Source organism: Dermacentor variabilis, chromosome 3 (assembly GCF_050947875.1).
Source record: "Dermacentor variabilis isolate Ectoservices chromosome 3, ASM5094787v1, whole genome shotgun sequence".
NCBI lineage: Eukaryota > Metazoa > Arthropoda > Arachnida > Ixodida > Ixodidae > Dermacentor > Dermacentor variabilis.
In genome coordinates, this window is record NC_134570.1 from 32,454,660 (window position 1) to 32,468,106 (window position 13,447).

At 49.4% G+C, this 13,447-nt stretch overlaps 1 protein-coding gene across 1 annotated transcript in view; it reads right to left on the reverse strand.

The window, feature by feature from the left end:
- Positions 1–587: 587 nt before the first annotated feature.
- Positions 588–13,447, reverse strand: part of LOC142575362 (phospholipid-transporting ATPase ABCA3-like) — a 54,542-nt gene continuing 41,682 nt past the window's right edge. The window contains exons 21-23 of the mRNA XM_075684684.1: positions 13,111–13,284; positions 10,718–10,931; positions 588–845 (exon numbers count right to left, since the gene is read on the reverse strand). Coding sequence (XP_075540799.1) covers positions 627–845; positions 10,718–10,931; positions 13,111–13,284 — 607 coding nt within the window. The 3' untranslated portion in view covers positions 588–626. The remainder of the gene's footprint in view (positions 846–10,717; positions 10,932–13,110; positions 13,285–13,447) is intronic.

Genomic DNA, 13,447 nt, shown 5'->3' on the forward strand with positions numbered 1-13,447 from the left:
GTTGTCGAAGCAGCTAGAATATATTGCACGCGAAAGTGGGACTTTCTTAAACAAGCCAACCAGTCACCCGGTCGCAAAGAAAGTTGGCGTTTCTTAGGAATGCCAGCACGCGCTGCAGGCAATGCGATGTTCTGTTCACTCATTTAAATGGTCAGTTTGTTGTCACTTGATCTCATGTGATTTATTTTTTTCTGATCTAGCAATTTTGTGTCATTTCGACAGTGCATAAACATACCTGTAAAGCTATAAATTGCAGTTGGCAGTATATATCCTGTTGTCCTCGCTGTTGCTCGTCCTCCTGTCCTGACTCGCACTATGGCCCTGCTTACTATGGTACCTCTTAACGGTAAGGACGTTATTACACTTAGCAGGTAAACACAATTTATTAGGCAAATAGACAATGCATGACAAGAAAAAAAAGAAGGATTTGTGACAATAGCAGTAGTAAGGTTAATAGAAAACATGAGGTATTCAAAAAGCAGACTTTCTTGCAGGTACGTCAACACGAATTCTCAGATATGTGAAAAAAAAAAAAAAACGCGGGGCGTCAATTAAATCGCGCACATGAATAAGACAGTACGAATGTGGAGCCCCATCAATTTTTCTAATGGTCCCTGGGAGACTGGTTACACGTCGGTTGCGTTCGTACTAGCGGTGGAAGTAGCAGTAGTAGTTTGTCTGGGTTTGTCCTCGTGCGCTTTCCGAGCGAACTGGATGAAGATCTGCTCCAGGGTGTTGTCAGACACGAGGACGTGCTCGAAGGGAAATTCCTTCTCCAGGATGGCCAGCTTGTGGAACAACGTGCTCCAGGGAAGCTTGCCCTCCATGCGGAACTCGAGCACTCTCTGCGATGAGAATGGAACAAGAAAGACATTTTCTTCGTTGTGTTAAAGCCTCTGCCCTTGTAGCTCTTCTTCCTACGGTATTACGCAATTATTAAGCGCTCATAACTTACAATATCTTCTTCCTGTTGTTATGTGCATACAGGGTATTCAAAATATCATGCATCAAGATTGAAAAATATGCAAATGCGGCGTATTATTGGACAGAACCAAGGTAATGTGTGCCGTCGCTTGGAGATACTCAGATTACTTGTTTTTTCATACATGAACGAGAACAAAGGGAGCCGAGGGGCCCGATTGGTACTCATATCATGAGAAGCCAACAAACTAAAGCAGCAAAGACAACATAGGGGAAATTAGTTGTACTTAGTACAAGTACAACGTAATTTCTCTTATGTTGTTCTTGGTGATTGTTTGTTTGCTTGTTATCATATATATAATATATTGCATAATGCTATCATATTTACGCATCTTTTTTGTGTTATCGTACACTTCGCTCGTTTTTGACATTCTTTTTTCTGTAGAAAACATTTTCTTCCTGACGTAAGCCTATTATTGTGCTGGTATTCTGCTGCAGTTGTCTAGGCGCAACAATGCTTCTCTGCTCCGCATTGTTATAAAGCACGAGACTGTGTTCTGCTAGATCACGCTACATCACGATCATCTAAGCACACAATGCGCAGGCGTGCACAGATACTACCCATTCCCCAGCGCACGCGCGCACACACACACACACACACACACACACACACACACACACACACGCACGCACGCACGCACGCACGCACGCACGCACGCACGCACGCACGCACGCACGCACGCACGCACGCACGCACGCACGCACGCACGCACGCACGCACGCACGCACGCACGCACGCACACACACACACACACACACACACACACACACACACACACACACACACACACACACACACACACACACACACACACACACACACACACACACACACACACACACACACACACACACACACACACACACACACACACACACACACACACACACACACACACACACACACACACACACACACACACACACACACACACACACACACACACACACACACACACACACACACACACACACACACACACACACACACACACACACACACACACCCATGATGTGCACACACACACACACACACCCATGATGTGCACACACACACACACACACCCATGATGTGCACACAGTTTCCCATATGGAGAGCACTGAAGGCTGCTCAATTACATTGTGTTCAGAAGGCGTATACCTATATAGAAGAAAATACATATAGTTGTATTGTTAAACTGTGTTATATTCTAACCTTCATAGATGGCTGTTTACTGTACGTTATTTGTGAAGCAAGAGCGAATTTTCAACTGCAGTGCTGAAGGACAGGCTCGCGACTTGCTGAACATAGACCCTTGTGTACGTAGGAGGGAAACATAGAGCAAGTGTAGCGGACACCTGATGAAAAGAATCAGTAAGGTCATTTTCTCGACGTGCGAGACTGATCTGCTGCCGTGAGACCGACGCACTTCGCAAATAATCAAATATCAGGCCGGAAATCGCGGCGGTCCTTGCGCGTCTGTCGATTTGCTCGTTCGCCTCCGACGGGTTCACAAGAAACCTTTTAGTCTTATTATTTCTTGTTTTTCGTTGCATGATATCGATATTTACGGCCACATAAGGTATACTGATAAATGTCATTTGTACACGCTATGAAAACAAATGAAACAGGCCAGAGGGTGATGCCTGGATCGGTCATGCAGCGATTTTTACCTGAAGACAATTCTACTGATTTTAAATCCCTACGTTGACTTCTATAAAAATCAAAACTCTACGCTTGAGTTGCATTGCTAAAGTACGGTTGTATGCAGCTGCGGCAAGACAGATGTTCTACTGAGGTAGCAATGTAGGACAGGGAAAAAAAAAATTGTCCCTTTGAGCTTGCAGAAGCAAGCAGTCAATAGATAATTATCTATGCCTGTCTGCGTTAAACCAAATTTCAAGCTGAAAGTCTCCTACTGGAAGCTAAACTTCAAGAAATACTGACGAAAAGATTGCGACTTTCCTTTTTTTGCCTTAAGTGAAGATCCTGGCCGGATCTCGAAACTCTAGAAAAACTACTGGCAAGCCTGACAGCGCCCTAAACGAAACGTTTTCATTTTCCAAGAGGTGTGCAATATGTTATGACGGCACGATGCAGAAATTGGTAAAGTGAGTGCAGAACATCGCGACGTTATGGCACTCGCTCCGGTTCGCTAGGTCGCCTGTTATGCTCATGGCATAACTTAGGTGATATTACAGCGCGTAAATATGACGCAGTCCACACGACCTATATATATATATATATATATATATATATATATATATATATATATATATATATATATATATATATATATATATATATATATATATATATATATATATATATATATATATATATATATATATATATATATCACGTCACTCTACATTTCACGTCTCCACTCACATCACGGCATTTGGCAAGGTTTCAGTCGCCGAAGACAGCCTTTTGAAGCTTACCGCCCGCAAATGTCTTGGAGTTCAAAATCACTCACTCTCTAAATATTCCAAGTTTTGTGCGCTATTTATTGTCGGAAAATTGTTCGCCTAGATAAAAATAAAGAAACAACAGAATTGAGTGACTCAGGTGTCTAAACTTTTGTATCAATTTGAATTTGGTGTCAGTATAACGACATTAGGCAAAGTGAATTTTGAATTATATACTTTTATTCTGTATGGTAATGCATTATTTGAAATATACCTCCGCGACTCAAGAAATGTTTTCACGACAGCGTATGCTGATCCCTTCTCCCAAACGTATCGCAGCTGCTGGATCGGCTTGTGGCGTCTCGAGCAACCTTACGTGGCCTCTTCGTCCTCTGAAATACCAGGGCGGCCACATTGAGTGGATCACTTCAAGGATTACCGCGAGTGGCATTCTTTAATTCTTTTCCCAATTTGCGTCCCAATATGGATTCAAACAATATTTTACAACGAAGCTATCAAGGTTCTCGCGCGGCGTCGACAGCGTCGGTGATCAGCTAAGTGTCAACAATGTTGTTGAAAGGTATTTATTAAAGCATATTGTCACGTGGTCGTGACGTCAAAGAACACAGTAGCAATACTGTGAAACACAAAACTAACTTTTATTGGGCGAACCTGTGCCCACAAAAGAGGCTACACTTATAGCACAACGATAGCGGCGAACACGGTCGGCGATCGTCGAAAATCTGATCAGCGGGTAAAGCGCGTCGGCTTTTATAGATCAGCCGTCGAATGTTCCAGATTAACCGATGAGACCCGCGTGTCTTCCACAAAGTTCTACACTATTCGCGTAACGCGATAAAATCAGATAACACAAAGTTCGGCGACAACAGACAGCGGATAGAAGCATCGAAAACTTTCCAGAAACTTCTTTTACATGCAGGCGCGTCCTGCGCTGCACGATAACATTTGTTAGGCGGCCAAACGTGGTCGCCCGATAAAGATAAGTACACGTGTCATTACCCCCCCCCCCCCCCCCCCTTAAAAAGCATCGACCCGATGCTGCAAACAAACGAAAGTAATAAATAAGCACTCGTAGCAAAGAAAACAACAAAATAAGGGAAGTTCGTTAGCGTCCGTAAAACGGTTTAAGACGCACCACGTGGAACACTTCAGGTCGTGCGCGGCGCCGCTGTGAATGCGAAATGCCGTCTGGCACGACCTCATAGTCCAATGCGCCAATACGTCGGATGACCTTGTAGGGTCCGAAATAGCGTCGCAGTAGTTTCTCACTCAGTCCTCGTCGGCGTATCGGGGTCCATACCCAAACACGGTCGCCGGGCTGGTACTCGACGAAGCGTCGTCGGAGGTTGTAGTGTCGGCTGTCGGTACGCTGCTGGTTTTTGATCCGTAGGCGGGCGAGTTGTCGGGCTTCTTCGGCGCGCTGGAGATAGGTAGCGACGTCAAGATTATCTTCGTCAGTGACGTGCGGCAACATGGCGTCGAGCGTCGTCGTCGGGTTCCTGCCGTAAACCAACTTGAACGGCGTGATCTGTGTTGTTTCTTGCACCGCCGTGTTGTAAGCGAATGTTACGTACGGCAGGACGGCATCCCACGTCTTCTGTTCGACGTCGACGTACATCGCTAGCATGTCGGCGAGGGTCTTATTCAGCCGCTCCGTAAGACCATTCGTCTGCGGGTGGTAGGCCGTTGTCCTCCTGTGCCTTGTCTGACTGTAGTTCAGAATGGCTTGAGTGAGCTCCGCTGTAAAGGCCGTTCCTCTGTCGGTGATGAGGACTTCTGGGGCGCCATGTCGCAGCAGGATGTTTTCGACAAAGAATTTTGCGACTTCGGCTGCGCTACCTTTAGGCAATGCTTTAGTTTCAGCGAAGCGGGTGAGGTAGTCCGTCGCCACGACGATCCACTTATTTCCGGTTGTTGACGTCGGAAAGGGTCCCAGCAAGTCCATCCCGATCTGCTGGAATGGTCGGCAAGGAGGCTCAATTGGCTGTAGTAATCCGGCTGGCTTTGTCGGCGGTGTCTTGCGTCGCTGACAGTCTCGGCATGTTCTGACATAACGGGCGACGTCGGCGGTCAGGTGCGGCCAATAATACTTTTCTTGTATCCTCGATAGTGTCCGGGAAAATCCTAGGTGTCCAGAGGTCGGATCGTCATGTAGGGCGTGCAATACTTCTGGACGAAGTCCTGACGGGACAACAAGAAGGTAGTTGGCGCGGACTGGTGAAAAGTTCTTCTTCACGAGTAGATTGTTTTGAAGCGTGAAGAAAGATAATCCGCGCTTAAACGCCCTGGGGACAACGTCGGTGTGCCCTTCCAAATATTCGACGAGGCCTTTTAGCTCCGCGTCTGCCCGTTGCTGTGCAGCGAAGTCTTCCGCGCTTATCATTCCAAGGAATGCGTCGTCATTCTCGTCGTCTTGCGGCGGCGGGTCAATGGGGGCGCGTGATAGGCAGTCGGCATCGGAGTGTTTTCGTCCGGACTTGTAGGTTACAGTGATGTCGTATACTTGTAGTCTGAGGCTCCACCGCGCCAGTCGTCCTGAAGGATCCTTTATATTCGCTAGCCAACATAACGCGTGATGGTCACTGACAACTTTGAATGGCCTGCCATAAAGATAAGGGCGAAATTTAGCTGTAGCCCAAATGATGGCGAGGCATTCCTTTTCGGTCGTAGAATAGTTGCCTTCCGCTTTTGACAGCGACCGGCTAGCGTAAGCTATCACCTGTTCGACTCCGTTTCTCCTCTGGACTAGAACGGCACCGAGGCCTAGGCTACTGGCGTCAGTATGGATTTCTGTATCGGCGTACTCGTCGAAGTGCGCAAGTACCGGCGGCGACTGCATGCGTCGTTTGAGTTCTTCAAATGCGTCGGCCTGCGGCGTTTCCCATTTGAACTCAACATCACATTTAGTTAGACGTGTCAAGGGCTCGGCGATGCGTGAAAAGTCCTTGACAAAGCGCCTGTAGTAGGCACACATGCCAAGGAATCTACGCACTGCTTTCTTGTCGATGGGTTGCGGGAACTGTGCGATTGCAGCTGTCTCTTGCGGGTCTGGACGGACACCAGATTTGCTGATTACGTGGCCTAGGAACAGAAGCTCATCGTAAGCGAAGCGGCATTTTTCCGGCTTCAGAGTAAGCCCTGACGACTTGATGGCTTCTAGTACTGTCGCAAGCCGCTTGAGGTGGTCGTCGAAATTTCCGGCGAAGACGACGACGTCATCCAAGTAAACGAGACAGGTCTGCCACTTCAATCCTGCTAATACCGTGTCCATGACGCGCTGGAACGTTGCAGGCGCCGAGCACAGTCCGAATGGCATAACCTTGAACTCGTAGAGGCCGTCTGGCGTGATGAAGGCGGTCTTTTCGCGATCTCTTTCGTCGACTTCTATTTGCCAGTAGCCAGACTTGAGGTCTATCGATGAGAAGTATTTAGCATTGCAGAGCCGATCCAATGCGTCGTCTATCCGTGGGAGGGGGTATACGTCTTTCTTCGTGATTTTGTTCAATCGACGATAATCGACGCAGAAACGTAGGGTTCCGTCCTTTTTCTTAACTAAAACTACTGGAGAAGCCCACGGGCTTTTCGACGGCTGGATGATGTCGTCGCGCAGCATTTCGTCGACTTGGTGTCTTATAGCTTCGCGTTCTCGCGTCGAAACTCTGTAAGGGCTTTGGCGGAGTGGTCGAGCGCACTCTTCGGTTATTATGCGATGCTTTGCGACTGGGGTTTGTCGAATCCTCGATGACGTCGAAAAGCAGTCTTTGTATCGTCGAAGCAGACTTCTGAGCTGTTGCTTCTTAATCACGGGGAGACTTGGATTTATGTCGAAGTCTGGCTCGGGAACTACGGTCGTCGGGGTAGATGCGACAGAATCGGAGAGGACAAACGCATCGCTGGTTTTCTGGATTTCCTCGATGTATGCGATCGTCGTGCCCTTGTTGATGTGCTTGAACTCCTGGCTGAAGTTTGTCAGCAACACCTTCGTGTTTCCTCCGTGCAGTCGAGCGATCCCTCTTGCGACGCAAATTTCACGGTCGAGCAGTAGACGTTGGTCGCCTTCGATGACGCCTTCTACGTCAGCGGGTGTTTCGGTGCCGACCGAAATGACAATGCTGGAGCGAGGCGGGATGCTCACTTGATCTTCGAGCACCCTCAAGGCGTGGTGACTACGAGGGCTCTCCGGCGGTATCGCTTGATCTTCCGACAGCGTTATTGACTTCGACTTCAGGTCGATGATTGCGCCGTGTTGGTTCAGGAAGTCCATGCCGAGAATGACGTCTCGTGAACACTGTTGGAGGATAACGAAGGTGGCAGGGTAAGTCCGGTCATGAACGGTAATTCTTGCCGTGCAGACTCCAGTCGGCGTAATGAGGTGTCCTTCAGCGGCTCGAATTTGAGGGCCTTCCCATGCAGTTTTAACTTTCTTCAAATGGGCGGCGATGTGTCCACTCATTACGGAGTAATCGGCCCCTGTGTCCACTAAGGCGGTAACTGCGTGGCCGTCGAGAAGCACGTCGAGGTCGGTGGTTCTTTGTCTGGCGTTGCAGTTACGTCTTGGCGTCGGATCACGGCTGCGTCCTGTTGAACTAAAGCTGGAACGGTGCGTCGTCAAGTCGTCTTTCGTCGGTGTAGTCTTGGCTTCCCGACTTCGTCGGGACGGCGGCGTGTCGTTATTATGTCGTCGAGATGGTCTCTTCGTCGTCTTCGTCGGCGGCGGAGGATCTTCGTCAGTTCGACGAACAGCAACCGCACCTCCATCGGTTGCTGCTTTTAGTTTTCCGGGTATGGGCTCGCAGAGCGGCCCCGGGCTGGGCCAGTGTATGGTCGGCGCCGCGGCGACAGGTAGCGGCCTGGTGATGGCGAACGCGACGGTCGTCGAGAGCTCCACTGAGTAGCGCCGAGGTAATCGGCGATATCGCGGGGGCGTTCACCTTGCTGCGGGCGCGGAGCGTTCACGGCGAAACCTCGCAGTCCCATCTCCCGGTATGGACATCGTCGGTAGACGTGACCCGCTTCTCCGCAGTGGTAGCAGAGCGGGCGGTGGTCAGGAGTGCGCCAAATGTCCGTCTTCCTCGCGTAGGTGCGCTGGGCGACGGGTGGTCGTGCTGGCGGTGGCGGCGGCGCACGACGGAACTGCGGCGTGATAGGGCCCTGGCGCGGTCGCGGAGGGGGACCTTGACGGCGTGCGACGGCGGCGTAGGTCATCGCTTGCGGCTCAGGCTGGGGTGATTCAGGGGCTACTCCAAGTTGTTGTTGGAGCTCCTCACGCACGGCGTTGGCAATCGAAGCCACTTGAGGCTGTGATGATGGGAACAGCTTTTGTAGCTCCTCCCGCACGACAGCGCGGATAGTCTCGCGTAGGTCGTCGGTGGCCAGTGACTGAACTCCGGCGTAGTTTGTAGAGTTCGTGCGGCGGTCGAATTGCCGATTTCGCATCTCGAGTGTCTTCTCTATGCTGGTGGCATCGCGAAGAAACTCCTCGACGGTCTTCGGTGGGTTTCGTACCATTCCGGCAAAAAGTTCCTCTTTCACACCACGCATCAGCAGGCGGACTTTCTTCTCCTCGGGCATTTCAGGGTCGGCGTGGCGGAAGAGACGGCTCATTTCTTCCGTGTAGATCGCGGTCGTCTCATTAGGTAGCTGCACCCGCGTTTCTAATAGCGCTTGCGCTCGTTCTCGGCGTACGACGCTTGCGAATGTCTGCAGGAAGCCGCTTCGGAAGAGTTCCCAGGTCGTTAAGGTGGCTTCTCGGTTCTCGAACCACGTCCTGGCCGCGTCTTCCAAAGCGAAGAAGACATATCGCAGTTTGTCGTCGCTGTTCCAGTTGTTAAACGTAGCGACTCTCTCGTACGTCTCAAGCCAGCTTTCCGGGTCCTCGAAAGTTGAACCGCGGAACGTCGGGGGCTCCCTGGGCTGCTGCAGCACGACGGGCGACGCTGGGGATGCCATTGGGGTGGCCTTGGTGGCAATCTTCCTGCTCGTCTCAGGTAGAAGTCCGTGCTCTGGGGGCAGTCCTTGCAGTCGGCGGCTAGCACGCTGGTCTTGGGCGATGTGGGTTTTATCCTCGGGCTTCGGGCTTGGGTCGCGGCTTTGCGGGGGCGTTCGGTACATGAACGCACAAGCACCTCCACCAGATGTCACGTGGTCGTGACGTCAAAGAACACAGTAGCAATACTGTGAAACACAAAACTAACTTTTATTGGGCGAACCTGTGCCCACAAAAGAGGCTACACTTATAGCACAACGATAGCGGCGAACACGGTCGGCGATCGTCGAAAATCTGATCAGCGGGTAAAGCGCGTCGGCTTTTATAGATCAGCCGTCGAATGTTCCAGATTAACCGATGAGACCCGCGTGTCTTCCACAAAGTTCTACACTATTCGCGTAACGCGATAAAATCAGATAACACAAAGTTCGGCGACAACAGACAGCGGATAGAAGCATCGAAAACTTTCCAGAAACTTCTTTTACATGGAGGCGCGTCCTGCGCTGCACGATAACATTTGTTAGGCGGCCAAACGTGGTCGCCCGATAAAGATAAGTACACGTGTCAATATTCTCATCCCATACGGTAGCATATTAAAAGCCTCGGGTGTAGCGAATGAATTGTTAGCGGCTGCGGTGTTCGGCTGCTATATATGCACGAGGTCGCGGGATCGAATCCCGGCCACGGCGGCCGCATTTTGATGGGGGCGAAATGCGGAAACACCCGTGTACTTAGGTTTAGGTGCAAGTTAAGGAACCCCAGGGGGTCCAAATTTATGGAGTCCCGCCACTGCCGCGTGCCTCATAATCAGCTAGTGGTTTTGGCTCGTAACACCCCATAATTTAAATATTTATCTAGCGAATGAATTGCCCCGGATACATTATGAACCGTTTGCAAAGCTTCGAAGTAGATTTCGGGCAGCGACAAAACCCCAATAGACTTCCGGAGGACGTGGGAACTCCTACAGCTTCGCTTTCATTGACGCACGAGTGGGTCGGATTGACGTCGTATCAGCGAAGGCTTTTGATTGGTGAACGAAATCTGAGTCACGGTCGGGATTTGTGCTCTCCCTGTACAAATTTCGTCGAAACTACGCGGCTGCCTTTGCTTAGCCTTTGCATTTTTTTTTTATATACCAAGAAAGGACGGGGGGGGGGGGCTGAATAATGTATATTTAGTAAAGCAATGAAGGGGGCTAGTTGGTGAACGTTCATGGTTATATTTCGCACAGTTTTACAAACACGTGAATAACCATGAACCATAACCATGACCATGAATAACCATAACCATGAATAATGTATATAATGATGGCAATTATGGCGACGACTATATACTCACACGGCGCACGTCGACTACCGTGATATCCGGCAGTGAATTGAGCACGCCTTTGGTGAGCTTCTCGACAGCGTCCCACGTGTCTTCTTCCAGCGTGAACAGCAGCTTGTATCCTTTGCCGAACCGGTCCTTGATGTGCTGCAGCGTTCCCAGGCAGACCATCTCTCCTTCGACCATGATGCATATCCGGTCACAGGAGAGCTCGCACTCCTCCATACTGCACAAAAGCATCGGACGTATGTTGCTTGTAGCTTCAGAAAGCTATCCGTGGGCAGTTTATGATAGAAAGTTACTGAAACGACCGCCGCCGCCGTAGTTCAATTGGTAAAGCATTGCATGCCCAGTGGGTTTCAATTCCATCGGCGGCAAATTATATTTTCGCCCACTTTCTTACCGGTTTCGTTAATGTTTCTATATGTTAAAATCAGGGTTAATTTTCGCTATACATTTGCTCGCTTTACTCTTAAAGTGACTGACAACTGGTCAGAATGTGTTGTGAGACGTGTACAAAAATGAAAGAACCATGATTTATAGTGATAGAATCCAGCACGCTGTCCGCGATGTAAGTAAGAATTATAATTTTAAATTGGCAAAGGAAGTATCAAAAACCAGTAAGTGGCGAGGCCTTGCGGGGAAATCTTGGTGCTTCGGATATATATTCTACGAGATTACCGTACGTAAGTCGATTGTTATTAAGTACAGTTAATTATTCTTTACTATTACAGTTTGTACATAATTAGACACTCGCGCTTTATTGTATGTTCCGGAAATCAAAAGCGCACGCATGGCTACGGCAACACGCTGAACTGCGTAACACATGTAAGAGCGTCGTTTCTTTTTCGATCCTATTGGTGTCGTTTTGACTGGTTAATACCAAAGCAGTTGGACAGGAAAGCACGAAAACATGTAGCTGTTATCGCAGAAATATGTTAACACTTCGGAAAACATGAATCGCAGGAACATCGACTTGATAAACAAAGTAATACTTTCTCACAGTTATGGCTGCCCCTCTCGTCTGCCTCTCATTAATGCAGGCGTATAATCGATATCACCCTCACCTATCACAGTTTTCAGCATGCTTCCAGTGAACGACTACATCCTCACTGCAGATCGAAGCATTCTGATAGAAAATGTTCCACGGCGTTTTCCGCATTACCACTTCATGATTTGACACGCTGACCGGTAAGCGTTCCATTGCACTGAAACAAAATGGGTACCATTGAAATTGGTTGTCACTTCCTTTAATTGGATTTGTATGCGTGTGACTAAAGAATAAATAAAAATTGAACGTCTAGGTCTTTCTTCTTTTCAGAAGTTCACTAGACCCTTTGTTTTTCTAACCGTAAGGCTAGCTTTCCCACAAGGCCCTATGCCAAGTTAATGGCGGTTTATACCGGGTTTTGCAATGAGCACTTATATGTGTGTCTAGCGTTTGCAGCTTCTTTGAGATGGCAATTGATGACGTGACTCGTTATGACGCGACACAGGTTAGACATGCTCAAACATGCACATTTCACACACATTTCGTCTTCATTTGAATGATGACCATGGGACAAAAACGCCCAATTATGGTGGTTCCCGCCGCCGGTAGTTCAGATATCCTTTCGTACGTCAAGTTCATCAAATCGCGCCGTAATGCGATCGTCCCGTTCATGTAAATGCCACTTGGTCAAAGTGGGCGAAAGTCGGGGCGGGCTGGGTCAGCCCATCTGCTACAAGCCTTTGATTGGCTAAGCCCGCATGGTAAAATGAATGTAAATCTCATCCGTTCAAGATGGCGGCCTCGAAGAGGCGCTATGTGTCCTCCGAGCACACGGCAGTGCGTCGAGATCTCTGAAGCTGTAGCTTCCTTAGCGAGTACGTGCGTAGAGCGCTGTTGTCCTTTTCGCCAATGGGGTGTTCGTGCAAATGCGGCAGCCGGCGAGTCCCAACTACACCGCTGAACCCGCCTGCTGGTTCTTCTCGCGTCTGTCGGCTACACGTGAATGAGGTTCACGTATGTAGTGGTAGCGACAACAGACGAATTCAAGAAGTTGTTTCGGCGCTCAGAGGCAGTATTGCGCAAATGTTGCCGTTGTGTAGAAAAAAAAAATGATTTGGCTTCGTGGCAACTGCACAGATTTAAGCGACATATCTAGGAGTCCCCAAAACGACCCGCTCCGTGCAAAATGCTTCAACGGAAAATAAATTCAATTCCCCACGCTCCATCGTGACGTGTGCCTACGTAAGCGAATGATTTTGGTGAAATCAGATATAGCGGCAGCGCTTGATTATTTTGGTCATTAAAATATATTCCTTAGCTTTTAAAAGGTAGCCCGAACATGACAGGTGACCTGCGCTTAATCTATCCGGAAGCGTGTGTACTAAAGTGCGAATGCCGGGACAGTGGCGAGTACCTGTGCGAGGTGAGCACGATGGTGGTCTTGGTCCTGTTCTTGAGCGGGTTGAGCGCCTCGTGTATACGCGTCCTGGCCAGCACGTCGACGCCGGCGTACGGTTCGTCCAGCAGCACCAGCCCGGGGAGGCCGATCAGGGCCACAGCCATGGACAGCTTGCGCCTGTTGCCGCCGCTGCCATGTTCGCGGTGCCGAGGGACAACAACACACCCTTCGTAAATCGTATACGCCCCCACCGCCACACCAACAGCTCTTCCGAAGCAAACAAACGAGGCCCGTCTTTTGGCTCATGTCACATGTACGGCGCGTGCACATAAGTGCGTTACGTTGGACACAG